The sequence below is a fragment of the Schistocerca americana genome, chromosome 7, assembly GCF_021461395.2.
Source record: "Schistocerca americana isolate TAMUIC-IGC-003095 chromosome 7, iqSchAmer2.1, whole genome shotgun sequence".
NCBI classification, from domain to species: Eukaryota; Metazoa; Arthropoda; class Insecta; order Orthoptera; family Acrididae; genus Schistocerca; species Schistocerca americana.
The window spans coordinates 392475186-392497186 of NC_060125.1; the positions used below are offsets into that span (position 1 = coordinate 392475186).

General features: G+C 38.0%; 1 protein-coding gene across 1 annotated transcript in view; it reads right to left on the reverse strand.

Annotated features, from left to right (window-relative positions):
- LOC124621945 (nischarin) overlaps window positions 1-22001 on the reverse strand; it is a 72265-nt gene that overhangs the window by 36333 nt on the left and 13931 nt on the right. Inside the window, exons 2-4 of the mRNA XM_047147459.1 lie at window positions 21573-21791; window positions 10276-10484; window positions 1686-2005 (exon numbers count right to left, since the gene is read on the reverse strand). Coding sequence (XP_047003415.1) covers window positions 1686-2005; window positions 10276-10484; window positions 21573-21791 — 748 coding nt within the window. The remainder of the gene's footprint in view (window positions 1-1685; window positions 2006-10275; window positions 10485-21572; window positions 21792-22001) is intronic.

Here is a 22001-nt window from a genome sequence, read left to right on the forward strand (position 1 = left end):
CTCATCTTAGAAGATAGACTGAAGAAGGGTAAACTTAAGATTATAGCATTTGCAGATATAGAGAACACTTTTGACAATGTTGGAATACACTCTTTGAAAGTCTGAAGCTGGCAGTAGTAAAATAAAGATAATGAAAGGTTATCTACAACTCCTACAGAGACCTCACTGATGGCAAAAAAAGCTTACAAAAGCTGTTGAACAGAATGGATATGGTCTTGAAAAGATTTTGCATTGTGAACACCAATAAAGGTAAAACAAGGGTAATGGAATGTAGTCAAACTGAATCAGGTGATCCTCAAAGAATTAAATTATGAAATGAGACACTAAAAGTAGTTGATGAGTTCTGCTAGTTTAGCAGCAAAATAACTGATAACGGCCAAAGTAGAAGGGGAATAAAATACAGACTAGCAACAGCAAGAAATCGTTTTATGAAAGAGACAAATTTGTTTACACTGAATATAAATTTCCTTGTTAGGAAGTCATTTATGAAGTTATTTGTGTGGGGTGTAGTCTTGTACACAAGTAAAATGTGGACAATTAGGAGTTCAGTCACTAAGAGAATAGAGTCTTCTTAAAAGTGGTGTTCAGAAGAATACTGAAAATTAGACAGGGAGGTTGAATAACTATTGAGAAAATACTGAATCAAATTGGGGGCAAAAAGAAATTTGTGGCACAATTTGATGATTAAATGAAGTGATTGGTTGATAGGACATATCCTGGAGTGTCAAAGCATTGTCAGTTTTGGAATGGAAGTAAATCTGGAGGGCAAAAATTGTAGGTGAGCATGCCTTGAATATAGTAAGCAGTTTCAAAAGGATATAGATGGCACTTGTTATGCAGAGATGAAGAACCTTGCACAGGATATACTCGAATGTAGGGCTGTTTCAAATCAGTCTTTGGACTAAAGACCACCACCAACAACAACATATTGAGGTCTACCTGCTAATATGTCCCATATCCAGTCACAAATTTGGTCTGTTACCAGATGAGTTCTTATTTTTTCACTAAACAACAATGTGTAACAATATCAATTGCCTTACACATGTCAAAGAACATGACATCAACTTTAGTGTCATCTATGGTGTTTTGGATTTTGTGGAAAACAGAAAGAGCTGTGATTCCCAAGATCTCTGTTTACAAAATCCTTGTTCATTTTTATACAGGAGTTTTTCACTCTCCAAAACATAATAATGCTTCAGCATGGAATATTATCCATAATTCTACAACAGATTAACATCAACTTATATGCAAACTCTATGTGAACATATATTCAATAGTGTTTTATTGTAATACCATGCTCTTCACATTTTTAAAACCGGAGATACCACAAACAAATAGAAAAAATTTGAGTTTTGTAAAGACACCTGCATTGAGAGAGACATGTCTTTATTTAATGTTGGAAGATATCAGATATTTGCTTGATCAATTAATGAAAGGACCATACATTTTTCTTCTGGCAGCATAACATAACAATGGAAAAGAGAGATTACTGATATTGTTTTACATGTATTCGTCCTGTAACTCACATTGTACAATAATTACAGAAGCCACATAGCCCTAGTGTCAGTCCACCTAAGAGAAATTTGTCATGAATAACTCTACAGAACAGGTTACAAAATAAATTAGTGTAAACATTTGCATACTTAAAAGTTAACAGATCATGAATAGCTAATTTATATACTAACCTATCAGCACAAGATTCTCGAGACATGGAAGTGCACATATGTGAGATATCTCATGGATATGTTCAATTCTGTTGTCCGACAAGTCAAGGTCCTCAAGGGAGTACAAACGTGAGAAACCAGTCAATGAAGAAATGCAGTTCTGTGACAAGTTTAGCTGAACAATGTTCCCAACTTTCATGTGCAGTGGACCTGTTTCAGATAACTGGTTGACAGACAAATCAAGATGAGAAAGGCGAGGCAGCAATGTGAGATTGTTTACATCTGTGATCCTGTTATGACTAAGATTCAATTTTTCCAGGGCTGGCAGCAACCGTACAGACCTAAAAGAAAAAGAGTAAGATTAAGTCACAAGCTGACACAAAGTTAAAATTTATTCTAGTCAACAAAAACACACACACACACATGGGAACCAACTATGAAACGTATTGCAAATATATCAAAAGCTGATCAGTGCCGTAGTAAAGTGATTTTTTTCAACAGTATATTAATCTGTCAAACAATCGGCCACAGAATTGGCATGAGGACTGTAAAACTGACCTGTGAAGCACATAAACAATTCTCTTAAGGACTCTGTATATAAAAAGGAAATGCAGACACATTAACTGCTATCATAAGATACTGGCAGTATTAAATGATATTTGTTAAAATGCCAGAATACTTTTATTCTAAATAGTTACCTTACATTGAAAGATGCAAATAAAGCACCACTCTTCTAACATACCCTAGCATTAATCAGAAAAAATTATGTATAAGAGATAATTAAAAACAATCTTTCAAGTTTGCTAATTAAAGATACATGAGACAGTCATAATTTACAGTTTCTTTCTCCTTCATCAGCAGTTGCTCCGTCTCATAGTTGCAAAAACTTACTTTCAAGCAATGACTCATTTTTGCAGAAACAGAAAAACTATAACAACATTACTGGGTGATCTCATGAGCATGACTTCAATTACATTGTTAAGCGTTACACCACAAAGCACCCTTTAGATATTTGTCAAACTTTGTGGATATGTTCATCACTAAAGATGAGAATCCCATGCAAATGCATGTTTTTGTAGGATCACTGGATATAGCTCAAACTTAATACTTATCCATTTCATTTCTTTCTGATTTCAAGTATGTATTAGTTTCCTTGTATATTTGGATATTCTAACATTTTTGGGGATAAAAACATGTATGATGTGTATATAAGGCATTTTTAGTTTAATTATGCATCTAATAGATATTATTTTCAGTTTAAATGCATATTTTAATGATTTGGAGCAGACAACACAGTTTTTTTTATGATTCTTATTTCTGCTTAAGGAAAAAGGATCAATGAAAAAAAGGGGAACAACATGTACAGAAATTTAAGATTCTCATAACAGAATGACTTTCCCAGAACTTTACTGACAGCCCTCAGTAGAGAAATGTATCATAAACAGATTTATTTCTCCACAACAACCACCGCAAGCCTGTGACCTCCTGACAATGGAAATTTAGCCTTTTAAGTCAGGTACTATGGCTGACATGACAGTAAAGAAGCTGTAACATGGTATTGTGGAATTTGAACAAACCTCACTAGCAATTCTGATTCTTCTAAACTGGAATTGTTCCCTAAACTGTGTTTGCAGAGAGGGTGTGTGTGTGTGTGTGTGGGGGGGGGGGGGGGGGGGGGGGGGGGGGGGGAGCAGCACGCGCGCATGCTCCTTGTAAGTTTGTGTAATTGTGTTTGTGTGTTAATGTGCTTTTAATATGCTTCCAACTAAAGTGATCCTAGCAATGATCCTAGCAATCATATCAGCACTTCGACCAAAAATGTCTTGTGGCTGGGATGACATTTCACCTAAACTGCTAAAGGAATGCAGGGATGAATTAGTGAAACCCCCTGACTCACTTGATAAATACCTCCCTCAGAAATGGAGTATTCCCCAACCTTTTGAAAATTACTGAAATTATACCAGTGCATGAAAAGGGATTAAAAACTGACACTAAAAACTACAGGCCAATATCATTAACCTCAGAACTAGGCTAATTGTTAGAGAGAGTAACACGAAATCAAGTTGAATCATATTCACCAAACACAATCTGTTAAACAACCTACAACACGGATTTAGAAAAGGGAGATCTACTACAACAGCAGTAGCATCTTTTATACATGAAATATTAAATAATGATATGAATATAACAGAGGGAAACATTCCACGTGGGAAAAATATATCTAAAAACAAAGATGATGTGACTTACCAAACGAAAGTGCTGGCAGGTCGATAGACACACAAACAAACACAAACATACACACAAAATTCAAGCTTTCGCAACAAATGGTTGCTTCATCAGGAAAGAGGGAAGGAGAGGGAAAGACGAAAGGATGTGGGTTTTAAGGGAGAGGGTAAGGAGTCATTCCAATCCCGGGAGCGGAAAGACTTACCTTAGGGGGAAAAAATGACAGGTATACACTCGCGCACACACACACATATCCATCCGCACATACACATACACAAGCTCAAAGGCAGAGCCACGTGTGAAAGCACCCATGTGATTTACCAGCTGACCTGCCTACACTGTGAAGCTTTCTATGTGGGAATGACCAGCAACAAACTGTCCATTTGCATGAATGGACACAGGCAGACAGTCTTTGTTGGTAATGAGGATCACCCTGTGGCTAAACATGCCTTGGTGCACGGCCAGCACATCTTGGCACAGTGTTACACCGTCCGGGCTATCTGGATACTTCCCACTAACACCAACCTGTCAGAACTCCGGAGATGGGAACTTGCCCTTCAGTATATCCTATCTTCTCGTTATCTGCCAGGCCTCAATCTCCGCTAATTTCAATTTGCTGCCACTCATACCTCACCTGTCTTTCAACAACATCTTTGCCTCTGTACTTCCGCCTCGACTGACATCTCTGCCCAAACTCTTTGCCTTTACAAATGTCTGCTTGTGTCTGTGTATGTGCGAATGGATGTGTGTGTGTGTGTGTGTGTGTGTGTGTGTGTGTGTGTGTGTGTGTGTGTGTGCGCGCGCGCGAGTGTATACCTGTCCTTTTTTCCCTCTAAGGAAAGTCTTTCCGCTCCCGGGATTGGAATGACTCCTTACCCTCTCCCTTTAAACCCACATCCTTTCGTCTTTATCTCTCCTTCCCTCTTTCCTGATGAAGCAACCGTTTGTTGCGAAAGCTTGAATTTTGTGTGTATGTTTGTGTTTGTTTGTGTGTCTATCGACCTGCCAGCACTTTCGTTTGGTAAGTCACATCATCTTTGTTTTTAGATATAAATATTAAATAAGCAGGACAAAAGTGACAAGGTAATAGGCACTTTCCCAGATATGAGTAAAGCCTTTGATACTGTGAATCCTACCATTCTTCTGTGTAAGCTAGAAGAGTATGGGTTGAGAGGGCTAGCCTTGAAACTACTTACCTCCTATTTGAAAAACAGGAAACAGTGTGTAAAGCTAACTTATCAAAATAATGAGCAGCTCCTAACAACCAAATCAAACTTCAGGACACTTCAATGTGGCGTGCCTCAAGGAAGCATACTAGGGCCTTTTCTGTTCCTTGTATATGTAAATAACTTATCTGAACGCCAAAATTGCATGGTTGTAAGCTATGCCGATGACATATCCTTCATCAGCTGCGGCAGTGATATGCAGTCTGCAGCTAACAGTACCGAGATCAGTTTCAATACTCTGTCCTCATACCTTACAGCAAACAAACTTCTTGTAAATAAAGACAAAACGGTAATAATGAAGTTCATCCACAGTTATAATGCTGCCATAACTGATACTGTATTTACATCCCCATTGGGTCTTGCATATGCAAATTCACATAAATTTTTGGGCATCGTTGTTGATGAACACTTATCATGGAAAGACCATGTAGATAATATTTGCAAGAAAATCAGTAGAAATGTGTATCTACTGAAACGGGTCTCAGCCTTCTTCGACCATGATACTTTAAGGCAAATATGTTTTGGGTTAATTCATCCGCACCTTCAGTATGGTATTGAGATATGGGGTGCGGCATCAGCAGTTCATATAGGTAGACTTTTTAGATTACAAAACAAGGCAGTAAGAATGGTAGCCAAGGTAAAGAAGAGAGAGCCTTGTAGAGACATCTTTAGAAAATATAAAATTCTTACGGTGTACTCCATGTATATACTGCAGACAGTCATGTTCGTGAAACAAAATCCTGAATTTAATATGAGAAACAGTAATGTACACAACTATAATACACGGGGAAGGGAAAATTTTCATAGAATTGTGACCAATAAAAAGGCAATGGACCACAGCCCACACAGAATGGGAGCAATTTTCTACAATGCACTACCCTGTGAACTCAAGAAAGTAAATCTAAATATGCTAAAGAGTAGACTGAAGCAATTATTAATAGAGAAGTGTTGTTACTCTATAGAGGACTTTAAGTTGTAGTGCCATCTTGGAAAACAGCGTATATAGACAATGTCTCCGATCTATCAGTGGTATGAAAGAATGTAATTATACACTTATTATGTGTACTGAACTATTATAAATATAAGCTAAATTGTGTTACACTATAGAGGAATCTACTTGTAGTGCCCTTTTGAAAAATAATGTGTACAGACATGTGTCTGATCCATATGTTGTTAAGAACGTAAATATTTTACTGTATGTGTGTAAGGTAATTTAAATTTTCCTGACAATGTCTAAAAACTTTTTGTTATATGGACAGAAAATAAATAAATAAATAAATAATAATAAATTAAAAAGTTCCAGAAGTGTACTTCTCGACAATGGATAAAAGGAAAGGTGGGTTGTTGTAGTGAACAGTAAGCTATTCTGTTTTGGAAATTTTTCTGGGGCACCTGTCCTTTGTAAAATATTACAAAATTATTTTAAATAATTGAATAAACAATATTGTCTCTTTTTTTTAAAAAAAAATCACATCCACATAATGGAAAGATCTTTTATAATTTCAGATAAAATGTGCTAGAAAATTTCAAGTTGAACCGCACATCGCGTCTGTATCATGTATTGCGAAAATACTTTAAACAAAAGAATCTGCAATACACCAAATCCATTTGTTTATACTGCTCCCATGCCTAAGACAAATGAATCTCACATGGATATAAACAAAATTTTACATGGATACATGTGGTGCTTTAGCAGGAGCAAATTACCACTTGGAAACCTCAGAAACTCCACTCTTAAGGGCTTTTTGGAGAAGTATACATCAAAAGATGTCCCTGATCCCTTAGAACTGAGTAAAAATTGTGTTCCAAAAATCTTATAGCCAGGTAGGCCAACATAACATACTTGCCAAATAAATAAAAACTATTTTCACACACATACAATTACTTTTTGTTTTGCTAACCAGGTATTGGACAAAATTCGCAAAGACCTGGGGACTTCAAACATATGGACATCTGTAGATGAAACAACTGACACAATGGACTGCTATGTTGCTAACCTAGTTCTATGAGAATTAATTGAGAATGGGCCTGGCCAACCCCATCTCGTGTTCTGTAAAGTCCTGGAACAAGCAAATTATTCCACAATAGGCTATTTTCTGAAGTTAAAAATACTGTTCACATTATTGTTATTCTGACTGATAACAACATTTAAATAACATTTACAGTCAATGTTCTCACAATATTTCTGTTATTTTTATGTAATTAAAGCTTATCAAGATCCGGTAATGTGATCGAAAATGCTCTGTTACTGGCTGATGCTCTGGTGACATCACAGGCTAGGAGTAAGATGAAGCTATAAATGTGTTATGGGAGCATTAGCTGAAATCAGGAGGTTTTGATGTATTTTTCCTGCAAACAGTGTAGCTATATAATGTGAATGGTGATAGTGGAAGCCTTGCAAAATTTGCTGTGTTTATACTTCACCCATATAGTGTGATGATATATGCAATGATGGACATTCTTTTCCCTGCTCCCTACATATCATTAAACTCACTAAGAACTAAGGAAGTGGAGAACTTTTGTAAATGGGTCCATATATTAAAACAAAAGCGCTGGCAGGTCGATAGATACACAAACAAACACAAACATACACACAAAATTCAAGCTTTCGCAACAAACTGTTGCCTCATCAGGAAAGAGGGAAGGAGGAAGACGAAAGGAAGTGGGTTTTAAGGGAGAGGGTAAGGAATCATTCCAATCCCGGGAGCGGAAAGACTTACCTTAGGGGGAAAAAAGGACAGGTATACACTAGCACACACGCACATATCCATCCACACATACAGACACAAGCAGACATATTTAAAGACCAATTGTACTGGAATAGCATTTCAAATAATTATTTTATTCTCATTTAAGACTCTGTTTTTATAAATCATTTTCTCAGAAAATGCTTCTCATATTTTGGGTATTCTGTGGCCAAGTAATCTAAATAAAAGCAGAGTTCTTCTACTGCTAAGTGATGCTGCTCCCTATATGCCTAAGACGGAAAACTGTTAAAATGTTCTAACATAAATGTAAAACACATTATGTATCTTGCTCATGGGCTTCATCATGTTGCATCATATGCACTATCCAATTATTCAGCTGTGTTGACAGTTCCAAAATGTGCCAGTCTTAAATAATTTTGTATATGAACAACTGAAGATTCATGCTTCTTCACTTGGTACTCACATGATTTATGTCCGTAACTCTCACTTTTGCCCATGAGGGTTTCCTACCAAACGACAGGCATGGGAAGTAAAATACTTCATTTTTAACTTCACAGCCACATAACGAAGCACTGTTTTTATAAATACCCATTTTAATGTTCTCTTACACTGTCAGTTTCTGGTATTAATATTTTGCACAGTACTTAGGCTGGTAACAATTGCCCTACAATTTGAACAACAAGTTTCTCCTCATCAGAAAGGTGGGAAAAGTCTGTACATTGTAAATTATTTACCCTATAATTTTCACTCACACACTACATCCTAGAGTCTATGTGAGAAGCTAGTTCTCATTGTCCAGAATGTATCAGATACAGCAAGGCATAGAAAACTGCTGTATCAAGAACCAAAATACTCAATCATCTTGAAACACCACACCATCCATGCAGAAGGTTCTTAAAAATAGTATTCAGACACATGATAAACATAACATTACATCTGAAAAAAGCTTTTTGTGGCATCAGTTGTACACTTGCATGTTTATTCTCTATCACTTTTGATTATTACAATCATCTTCACAGGAGAAAGCTGTACAGTACATAAAAGATGAATATAGAATACACACAAGCCTCATACAAAGTGTAGTAATTAAAAAAGGTCATTTTTAAAATCATACTATGGTGACCTTTTTTAATTCCTTCATTTTCTATGATGCTCGTGTATATTCTATATTCGACTTTATTGTGGATGACAGGTTTCTCCATTGAAGATTGTTGTAATAATTGAAATTGGTAAAGAATAAACATGAATTGTACAGCTGAGGCACAAATACACTTTTTTTAACTTATCCAACACCTGTAGGCAGTCATCTACAATAAGCTCTATAAACATTTAGGTTGCAGTAACACCCACAACAGCACAATTCTAACCAATTTCCCAAATGACACAATGTTAGCATTAAATCTAAGCCCCAATTACAATTGACAAGAACATAAATTTAGTTAAGTGCTGAGAAAACATTTCCTCTTAATTTCTATTCTCAAAACAAATTTGTGAATAAAAAAGTTGTTATGATTGCCACTGAAATATCAATATTGGTAATAGTATGGATGGCAGAAGGGTATACCCCAGCGGGTTGCATAAGAAATTGATGTTGCAGGAAGAGAGAAAGCTGGGTGAAGTGTTATCCATGGAGTGATGCTACTTAACAGTGCATCTGACACAGCTTTTAGTCAGGCAGTCAGCAGGCCGATTGCAACACCCTGTGACGTCATGGGCAAGCAAGCTACCTGATGTTACAGACAGGCTTCAATACGTCCCTGCTCAAAGCACAAGGGGCCGTGCTGTCATCCACCAGTGAGCTGAAGTTAGAGTGAAAACCACACGAGTTTGCTTCGAGCCTGGCAGCGATTTTCAGTCCAGTATGAGGATGTTAGGTGACCACAGGAAGTTGTAACATATTTCATAGTATATATTACACTTATAAGAAAAGGAGATACGTGAAGTGCACAATTATTGGGAGTTGTGCAACACTGCCACAATACCATGCACTGCCACTGGCTATTTGTGGGTAGTAAAGAAAAATGAAGACAGAATTTCTATTCTCTGGATTCGGTAAAATGGGGAAGAAAATTACCTCGGCATTTGTCTCAAATGTTTTTAGAGTAAACGTGGTAAAATTAAACGAAGATGCTTACACATATGTTAGAGCCCTGCTCTCCTGAATAATTTCACGGATGAGACTCGAAGTCTATATCAATGTTAGTTCAACGCCTTCATAAGAGTACACATCAATGAAACGTGTGTGTCAATTTTGGTGATGGTCAAACCAATACAAGGTGTCTGTCTGCTGACACCATTGCTGAATTCTCTGAAGAACATAATACAAGTGCTGAACAAGTAGACAAACTGAACTTCAAACCACTCAAAAGTCAAATTTCTTAAGAGAAGGATGTAATAATATTTATTAAGGTGCAAATGTAACAAATCAAATTGGAATTTTGTAATACTCACTCATCCACACAAGTGAGGAGGTTATGGCTAAAATTAGCACTATTTACAGCCTTCCACGCATGCTGATCATCACGGGCATCAGATGGATCTCGGTGCAACTGATCACAAAGGAGTGCATAGGAGAGAGTTTCCAGTCCTGAAAAATTCACCGACAGATTTTCCAGAGATGATCTCAGAGCACCAAGTCCATACACATTTGTTGGTGGTACCTGCATAAGAACAAATATCAATAAACTGCAATGGCAGCAAAGTCACTGTTATACTGAAGACTTAGAAAGTATCTCGAGAAGGAACCTTTGTTCTATGACGGCAGCATTATGCGAAGACATGTACAATTTGTGATTAACTATTGTTAGTCAAATTTTTAAACCTCTTTCTCTGGAACCAGTAGATATATTGAACTGGTTTGTTTTGTTACTGGATCTTTGTGACAGATTAAAACTAGGTAATATATCAAGTACGAGGGCGGTCAAACTCCACTGGCAACCAGAGCTTCTTATAACAGGTTCTAATTCTGCTCAAACCATCAGCACAGTTTAATGACAGAACCAGCAACGTTTGCAAGCATAATGAAACACCAACTGAACCACCTAAAAACTTTTTATGCTGTGATTATGTATCTCACAATACAGATATTTATGGCCACAAAAAGCAGTGGTCTAATTCAATCTACTTACAATGATGTGTCTAATAAATTCTTTTAATCTTGTTTTGATTTTATAGCAGATTGTTTATGCTGTCTTCCCAGTTACATAATAACAGGTTTTGATTTTATAGCAGATTGTTTATTCTGTCTTTCCAGTTACATAATAACATAATGCTTACTACAGTTCATTATGGAGACGAACGGAGGTGTGTCAGCAAGTTATGGCTCTGAAGTCATCTGCAAGTGTGTGAGGAGTGTGTAGTGTTAAGTGTTGAGAGACATGTAATGAACTGCAAACAAGTATTTTACGTGCTATGAAGAAACTTAATCCAAGAATGTGGCAATTATACTGGTTTGAAGTTTATTAATAGCACAATATAAAGTCTATGTTAAAATCATTACAAGTTAGCTATACACAATTAATACATCTCTTTTAGAAGAACAGCAGCATTTCTTCAGAAAAGTATGTTCTTATAGTAACTGTGTATTCACATTAAAACAATTGACCTATAAGATATCAACTTCGAAAAACCCACATTTTATTTATTGACTATACAAAGGCACTTGATACGATTCTGAGACCCAGAAATGACAGTAAAGGGCTACCTACATCAGCAGCTTATACATTACAATCTGTGTGAACAACAAGAGGAGAAAATCCCTGGAGGCACTCATAAAGCTGGGGGTGAGACAAGTCACATCTTTTCAATATCTATATTGCTGCATCTAATGATGAGATCCTATAAACAGGCAATAAATCTGTCCTGAGATGGCTATTTATCTGCTCTTGAGGCAACACAGTTTTAAAATGCTGCCTAGCAATATCCTTCAACATATCAAGGGTAATGGTGTTTAAATGAAAGTATCCATTCAATTAACAATTTAACAATTGTGAACTTTGAGGAAAGCTTGTAACAGGTGAGTTGTACCAGGAACCTGATGCAAATTTAAATGTTACTTATTCATGATACATTTGTGAGTATATCTGAAAACAGTGAAATACAATTGTAAGAAACCATGTAAAAACCATGGCTTACTAAAGAATAAAAATATCCTGTAACTGGAAAAGGAAAATGAATCTAATAGCAAGGATGAGTAATGGCCCAGGAACAGTCAAATATTATAAAAACTGCTGTACTATATTAAGGAAATTTATTATAGGTCCAGAACTACATGTGTTAGCACCTCTGATAGTAAAACTAAAGTAATTTGGAATATTGTTGAAAGGGAAACGGGACAACCAAGAGCCCAGGAGGACTGTATTACCATCAAACTATATGAGAAATTTGCTAACAAAAAGTCAGAAGTTGAAATTATATGAAAAATCTGATAAAATTGAAAATCTTCCTACCTCTCCTACTGAAATTAGGAAAATAATAAACTCACTCAAAAGTAAAAGATCACACAGAGTTGATGGCATTTCGACAGAGTACTAAAAGCTTGTTCTTAACAGATAAATAGGATCCTCAGCAACATGTGTAATAGCTCACTGAAACAGCACACTTTTGCTGACTGACTGAAATATGCTATTGTCGAAACCACTACATAAAATGGGGGATAGGTCTGATGCCAACAACTTCCGCACAATCTCACTTCTGACAGCTTTATCCAAAATTCTTGGAAAAGTAATGTATTAAAGAGTAGATTCACATATTTGTAACGGTAAAGTACTAGTATAATGTCAATTTGGTTTTCAGATAGGTTTTCAACAGTAAATGCTATATACATGCTTTCAGTGATCAAATATTAAATGCTCTGAATAATCGAACATCACCCACTGGAATTTTTTTGTTATCTCTCAAAGGCTTTTGATTATGTAAATCATGGAATTCTTCTAGATACGCTTAAGTATTGTGGTATGAGTCGTACAGTGCACAAATGGTTTAATTCGCAGTTAACTGGAAGAGTGCAGAAGGTTGAAATAAACAGTTCACATAATGGACAAAAATTAGAAGATTCCTAAAACTAAGGAGGCATCAAGAATGGGGGTCCCATAGGGTTCACTCTTAGGTCCCTATTGTTCTTATCATATATTAATGACTTGCCTCTCTATATTCATGAAGATGCAAAGCTAGTTCTGTTTGCTAATGATACAAGCATAGTACTCACACTCAACAAACAAGAATTAGATGAGGAAACTGTAAAAAACATCTTTCAGAAAATTATTAATTTTTAGGTGTATGCATTAATGAGAGATTGAACAGAAAGAAACACATTGATGATCTGCTGACACGTTTGATGTCAGCTACTTATGTTATTAGGTTTATTGCAAATTGTGGCAATAAAGATATCAGTAAGTTAATTTACTATGCCTATTTTCACTGCTTTCATATGGCATCATATTCTGAGATAATTCATGGTGGTGGTGGTGGTGGTTAGTGTTTAACGTCTCGTCGACAATGAGATCATTAGAGACGGAGCGCAAGCTCGGGTTAGGGAAGGATTGGGAAGGAAATCGGCCGTGCCCTTTAAAAGCACCATCCCGGCATTTGCCTGAAACGATTTAGGGAAGTCACGGAAAACCTAAATCGGGATGGCCGGAGACGGGATTGAACCGTCGTCCTCCCGAATGCGAGTCCAGTGTGCTAACCACTGCGCCACCTCGCTCGGTGAGATAATTCATCAGCCAGAGACAGTGATAACATGTGTGTTAGCTGCATTTGTGTACGTGTGTGTGTGTGTGTGTGTGTGTGTGTGTGTTTTGTCTATTTCAGAACAAGACCTTCTGGCCAAAAGCTTACATGTTTAGTAGTATTTTTGTTGTGCCTGCTTGCGACTCAAGATCTCCACTATATGACAAGCCTTTTCATAACACTGTGAATATTTATGGCATCATACATTGCTGCCAATGCAAAACAGTAATTGCAGTAAGTAAAAGAGTGTTATTTCAACAGCCTAACAAACAAACCTTTTTGTATATTTTTAGACAACAAAGACATACAAATAGAGCAATGGCTCTTTTTTTTGTATATGTGGGAAGAAAGGGAGGAGTCATGTCCTGCCGACAATGAGGTCAAAAAAGACAGATAACCTCATTAATATCAGACATGAATGGGGAAAGAAATGGTGATGGCCTTTTTAACGGCGTTATCTTTGCAGTCGATAAAAGCAATAGGGGGACACCCTGGAAAATGTAAATCAGGATGCCACAATGAGGAACATATGGGCAGTGTCCTAACTGTTGCATCACTTCGCTAGGCATTTTAACACAGTAAGACAAAGGATGGAGGTGCAAATAAAACACAGAAGCAGTGAGGAAGTAAGAAAAATGCTCAGAAGACTTGACAAGACGTTGCAAAGGTAAGCTGAGCTTGCCTGAACAAAATAATTGGCAAAACAGTCCAAAACAACTGAGCTGTTGATAAGGAAAAGAAGATATGACATACCTGAAAAAGTTAGATGAAACTCGGCGAGAGTCTCTCACCTGAAGATTACAGACTGGTGGACCACTGAAATATTATGTCAAGTTGAATTTAGTCGCTGGAAGTTAACCCAAAAAGACCACCAATGGAAAAAAAGGACTAAATGAAGGTGGACATGAAAAAGCTATTGAAGAATGAGTGTGATAAAAATTGGGAAGACAAACGGTGAGAAATGGAGAGGTGCTAAGAAGAGAGGGAAAAGAAAGGCAATCACTGGATTGGAGATCCACTATGAAGAAATAGCACAATAAAACTAGTTCTTAGAAAGATATATGTGAAGAGAATAAGAAAACCCAGAAGGCACAGGATTCAGCTCCTCGATGATCTGGAGAAAGATTAGAAATAAAGAAAACAGAAACAGCAAGCTATCAGTCTAAAGAAGTGAGGACAGTTAGGACTTACTATCACAATAGAAAAAAACTACAGAATGAATGAATGAAAGAACAACATACTGCACACTGCTTTAACAAATAGCACATAAATTTTCTGTGGCTTTGCCAAATCCTTTGAACATCTTGATCAAAAAATTTTATTTGCCAAGTTACAGTGTTATAGTATTAATAACAGGCCCTTCATACAAATGGATTCCTATCTGCAGCATAGGAGACACTGTCACATTAACAGACCGAATCACACCTTCAAAACAGAACCTAAAATGGAGAAGTATAAAACAACAGCACTCCACAAGGCCGTTTCTGTTATAAAAAAAGATCTAGTACGGAAGTTTTGGCACCTGTAAAAAAATTAACATATTTGCTGGTGACACAATCACAAATCACAAAACCAGCCTTAACTGACAGTGTCAAGATGAAAGGTGAATCTGAGTGTGACTTGTTCCCACCAGCCAGCAAAAGACTTCAGCATGCCTTATTGCTTTACATACCTTTCAACTCATTATATCCTGCATCTTCTCCCTAGTGTAGTAGAAAACTTAAAATTGGACAGAAATAGTCAAAAACAGAAGGGTATTAAGGTACCAAAAAGAACATGTAGTACTATGTTCTTAAGACCAATCACGGAAGATGAACTGCAGAAAACTATACAGAAACTGAAGTCCAAGAAATCAGCTGGTGATGGTGAAATATCAAATCATGTAATAAAGCTGGTAAGTGAGGAGATAATAGCACCACTGCTGAACATAGAAAACTGTTCTTTCAGAGATGCAATTTTTCCAGAAGAACTGAAGATAACAAATGTAGTGCCAGTGTACAAGAAAGGGTATAAGGATAATCCCAACAACTACAGGCCAGTTTCACTGATATCAGGTTTCTCAAAAATCCTAGAAATGCTTATGTATACCAGATTAGTTAACTATTTGGACAAACATAAGATTCTCATACCCTCACAACATGGTTTCAGAAAGGGTAAATCTACAGAATCAGCAATTGCCAGTCAAACAGAATACATTTTACAATCCTTAGATGAGAAAAAGGTTGTCTCTGCAATGTTTCTGGATCTTTCAAAGGCATTTGGCACCATTGACCATGAAATGCAGATACAAAAATTAAGCAACTATGGCATTCGAGGGCGACCAGGTGAATGGATAAAATCATACTTGTGTAACCGCAAGCAGTTATGTATCATTAGGAAACTCATACCAATCAGAAACCAAACCCATGAAATATGGAGTGCCGCAGGGTTCGGTAATGGGGCCATTGTTATTTAATGTGTTTGTTAATGATACAGGTGTTGAGGAGAAAGAAATATTGTATGCTGATGACATGACAATACTAAATAGTGACCAAAATATGGAAAAGCTGGAGAGAAGAGCATACATATCTGCAAATGTCACAGCTCAATGGCTGTTGGAAAATGAACTGGTTATAAATCTAAAAAAGACTGTGTACACAGTGTTTAAAAACAAGGAAAAGGCTGTAGACATGGATTTATAGGTTGATGGAACAAGGCTGGAAGAAGCAGAATCTGCTAGATTCTTAGGTATTCTTGTGGTAATGAACTGAAATGGAAAAAACATATTAATAATGTCTGTAAGAAACTGAGCTCTGTCAAACTGCCTTCTTCAGCCGAGGTTCATCTAATGATTTTTCTGACGTTTCGCCAGCAGGAGTGGCTGGCATTGTCAAAGCTTCACCCTCCACTGCCGGTGGTGAACTGGAGCCGAGCTCGCGGGCGCAGACTATATGTACCTGGCTCGCCAACGTCCGAGGGCTTCTCTGCGGTCATTTCCGGTGCGATTCTCCTCTTGCTACCTGCGACGGTCGTTCACTGCAGTACGGGAAGCCAGGATCCGTTGACCTTAAGGCTTTCCTCTTTCTTGTTCAAACTGTTCGCGTGTTTTTGTATTTCTACAGCTTCCCTGAACAAGCGCGTGTGATAGTACTTCTCTACAGCCAGAACTTCCGTGTCGGCGAATTTTATTACGTGGTCGGTCTCATTCAGTGTGTGCTCTGCCACGGCCGATTTCTCCACCTGCCCCAACCTGCAATGTCGCTTATGCTCTTTGATCCTGGTGTTGATGGATCGTCCAGTCATTCCGACATAAAATTTTCCGCATGTGCATGGTATACGGTATATTCCCGACATTGCAAGTGGGTCTCTTTTCTCCTTCGCCGATCTAAGACACTCTTTGATCTTCCTTATCGGTTTGAAAATCGTCTTTACGCCATGTTTGCGCAATATACGGCCGATTCTGTCCGTCACTCTGGGAATGTATGGCAGAAAGGCCGTACCCGACATTTCTTTTCCTGGTTCCTTACTTCGCCGAGTGTTTGGCTCTGTTACACTTCTAATATAATTTTTGGAGTACCCATTGCTCCTCAGGACAGTTTCCAGGTGTTGCATTTCTCTTTTGAGGTGTTGCGGCTCACATATTCGTCCTGCTCTCGTCACGAGCGTACTAATCATGCCTCTTTTCTGGCTCGGGTGGTAGTTTGACAGTTTGTGCAGGTATCGATCTGTGTGTGTCGGTTTTCCTAAGACACTTGAACAGCCTCCATGTCAACATAACATTTACCATGGAAGTAGAAAAGGACAAGAAACTGCCATTTCTGGATGTGCTGGTCACAAGGGACGGCAAAAACCTGGGACACAGCGTGTATCGAAAACCGACACACACGGACCGATACCTGCACAAACTGTCAAACCACCACCCGAGCCAGGAAAGAGGCATGATTAGTACACTCGTAACGAGAGCAGGACGAATATGTGAGCCGCAACACCTCAAAAGAGAAATGCAACACCTGGAAACTGTCCTGAGGAGCAATGGGTACTCCAAAAATTATATTAGAAGTGTAACAGAGCCAAACACTCGGCGAAGTAAGGAACCAGGAAAAGAAATGTCGGGTACGGCCTTTCTGCCATACATTCCCAGAGTGACGGACAGAATCGGCCCTATATTGTGCAAACATGGCGTAAAGACGATTTTCAAACGGACAAGGAAGATCAAAGAGTGTCTTAGATCGGCGAAGGAGAAAAGTGACCCACTTGCAATGTCGGGAATATACCGTATACCATGCACATGCGGAAAATTTTATGTCGGAATGACTGGACGATCCATCAACACCAGGATCAAAGAGCATAAGCGACATTGCAGATTGGGGCAGGTGGAGAAATCGGCCGTGGCAGAGCACGCACTGAATGAGACCGACCATGTAATAAAATTCGCCGACACGGAAGTTCTGGCTGTAGAGAAGCACTATCACACGCGCTTGTTCAGAGAAGCTGTAGCAATACAAAAACACGCGAACAGTTTGAACAAGAAAGAGGAAAGCCTTAAGGTCAACGGATCCTGGCTTCCCGTACTGCAGCGAACAAACGTCGCAGGTAGCAAGAGGAGAACCGCACCGGAAATGACCGCGGAGAAGCCCTCGAACGTTGGCGCGCCAATGATGTAAAAATGTAAGCTAAAGGTGTAGAAAAATAAGTGATAATGAATGGTAATACTTTGATATGTCCTATATTACATGTACATTTACTGTACACAATGTAATCTTACAGGATGAATTAAAATTCAATTCAATTCAACTAGGTAACTTTCTTATCTAATCTTTTTCAATTTTCACTTCCTTAACCCTTTCCTATTTTCCCTCTGCCATGCTATAAATGCTAGTATATAGTGCAACCTTTTTTGTGTAGCTGCTGTTTTGTATGGAGATAATTTTTGACAGTTTTAATTAAGGAAACCCGGACTAAGTGGTTTGAAGATATTGGCAATAGGTACATGGACTATAAGTCCATTTCAGTAACTGCTGAGTAGTTGAAAAGATAGGCCCATGTACGAAAAGCCGATGTGGTTAGATAAATAACGAACTACAACTGAATCAATATTCTGAAAAATTCTCCAAAAACTAAATCTTAGTCCATTATGTATGGTACCTGCAAGTCTCTAAAATTATACTGATCTACAGGCAAAAATTCTAGTATGTATTTTCATAACTTTGGTCAGTACTATCCTGGGGTATAATCTGATGGGAAATACAGAAAAAAATGAAGTATTTATGCTGCTAAAGTAATCAATGAGAATACTATTGCAAATCTTTCGCCAGAATGTGAATCCAAAAAGGATTTTAAATGGGGCAAGGATTTTACATTCATTTGAATCCAACCAGTAGACAACCATATACAGGGATGTGGTCTTATTTGTTAGTGGGTCAAGAGCCAGAGAATGGTAAAGTTTCCAGGAGTTCCGCACACTGCGGGGGCTCACTTTCATTTGCAGCCAGGAATAAATACATAGGCCTTCCCTACACTGCTAACTGAGTTGGCACGAATTTTTGCTGTTTTTGCTGTACATCTGCTTAACAGTAGTAAACTTTTTGTTGATGCTAGGCATTCTCATTAAGTGGGACTAAATAATGCAATGGGAGAAGAGATGGACTTGGTGAGCATTAAATGATGTGAATAAACTGTATTTGATTCTGTTTAAACTTTGATTGTTTCAATTTTGGCATATTTAGCTTTGAACTGTTATCGAGTTTTGTCTCTAAAGAGATTTCTGTGGAAGTTGCAGGGAACAAGATGGATATGGTGCTTTGACTGTTACTGGTGTATATTTTCCAATCCACTGGGCAGATTTGGAATTTTCCAGAGTGATACAGGGTGGCCCAAAAAGGATGGTCACATTTTAAATAACTATAACTCCATCAGTTTTACAAATTAATTTTATTCAATTACGTAACTAAATGCTCCCAGGCACCCAATTACAAGAACTAACCACAAAAAATCATGTACGGAAAATGACTTCCGGAAGATGGTGTCCTTCCTCGGTGATGCATTCCACAAGTCTTTCCTCGAAATTTTCCATCACTTTCACTACTGTTTCTTCTTGAATTGCCATAATTTCCGCACTGATTGCCTCCTTCAGATCAATTAAGTTTCGGGGCTTCTTTACGTAGACTTTTGACTTTAGGTATCCCCAAAGAAAAAAATCACAGGCTGAGAGGTCAGGTGATCTTGCGGGCCAGTGGACATCTCCAAAACGCGAGATGATGTGGTGGGGGAACATCCGCCTTAAAACACACATGGAGTCATTGGCTGTGTGGGCCGTGGCCCCGTCCTGTTGAAACCAAATTCGATCTCGATTTACATGTAACTCTCGCAGTTTCGGCACCAAAAAGCTACGTAGCATGTTAACGTAACGTTTCGAGTTCACTGTGACTGTAGCGTTGTTCTCCTCAAAAAAATAAGGACCAACAATCCCCAATCTTGAAATTCCACACCAGACTGTTACCTTAGCACTATGAAGAGGCTTTTGGTGCAATTCTCTGGGATTATCTGCTGCCCAATACCTGCAGTTTTGTTTATTGACATGGCTATGTCTAAATGGAAATGGGCTTCATCTGACATAAGAAGCACAACATCATTATTAGAGTACAAAATGTCAAGCATTGATTCACAAAATCGTCTTCGCTGCTCAAAATCACGATCATACAGCTTTTGCGTGATCATAATTTTGTATGGGTGAAACTGTAACTCACGGCTTAAAATACGCTGCAACGAACTACGGCTGAGGCCTAAAGTTTGAGCACGACGCCTAGTGGAACGACGCGGGCTTTGCAGCACTGACGCTCTAACATCATCAATGTTCTGTGGAGTAACTGCCGTACGTGTACGCCCTGTAGATTTACCACTTTTGACAGACCCTGTTGTCCGGAATGCAGTCACCCAACGTGATATGGATCTGCGATCTGGAATGGGTCCATCACGCGCTACACCAAAACGTTGTCGAAACAATCGTTGCACAGTAATAAACGGTTCATCATTTCTGAAAAACTGTTCCACAGCAAAAACACGATGCTCGACTGTCCACTGCGCCATCTCGTGGCAAACTGGGTGTAATGGCCGACTTGCAGACGGCCGGCAGTGGTCCCCCCTCCTCACCTTTCAATGGTACTACGCAGTTCAAATCCGACCATCCTTTTTGGGCCACCCAGTATTAGGCGATTACATGACTCTTACCACTGCTGTCAGACGAGTGATTATTTTGTGTCACATGTTAAAGTGAAGCTGACAACTGTTATCAAGATGGTTTTACAAGTGTTGCCGTACCGACAACTGATATGAATTCTCCAATAAATGTTTAGATTTTATGTTTTCTGGAAATATTCAAAACCTTACAAATAATTAAAATAATATTTTATTTACACACTCCAGTAATGAGTTCTCATTACCTTATCCTGGAAGGCCAGTACGGTTATTAGCGTTGCATTTAGTGTCACAATAAAATAACCCCGGTATGTATCAGTACAGAAGTAATTTATCCCCTTGGGCAATAACACACATCCTTTCATAAATGTGCAGCATGCAGCAGCTAATACTCATAACTGGAAAAACTGCAGCTCTTCTCAAAGTGCCATCCTTTTTTGTTATTTTGAAAATTGTCTGAAGCATTTTAAATAAAAATAAACTGTAACATTTAATAGTATCCCATAAACCAGCAGGATAATAGTTAATTTAGCATAAAGAAAGTGATGCCCCTCTGAATGATGTATTATTATATTCATTCTGCATTCCTGAAGAAGACAGAGTGCAACTGAAAGAATGACTGAACAAATGAATCAAAAAATATAAGATTTACATAGAGGTTACACAAACTTTCATGCACAGGTAACTTGCTGTGATGAACATCATAAACACCACTTTTGATGGTTATCAAGATGATTCTTTTACCATGAAGGCATAAACAAGTCAATTCCAAATGGCAAGCAGCCGGCAATTGCATGTTATCTGAAACAAAAATACTTGCAAATAATAATAAAAAAAAAACATACCTCTGCCAGTTCAAGAGATTCTAATGAACGGAAAACAGACAGCTCAAATGGCAGGCTACTGGGCACTATGTTGCTTGTTCCAACAGCTGCACGTGATCCAAGTACTTTAATGCTTGTCAACTGGCTGCAGAAATCCAGCACATGGCTGAAATCCAGACGCCTATCCAACAGCTCTGGTGCGGGTCTTGGTTGCTTTAGTCTTTCGCTGATGGCAAAGAGCTGTCAAAGTGCAGGTACATTAGCGTTCACAGTATTGAAATTGATAGTAACTAATGTCTTAAATCATACTGCCAAGTGAAACATTTTTTAAAAATATTTATTTGAGACACTTACACTGAATATTTTAAAAAGTTGAACAGATGAGAAATCTCTCATAACAATATATCCTTGACAATAATAACAATAATAATAAACCAAAATTATGACAAG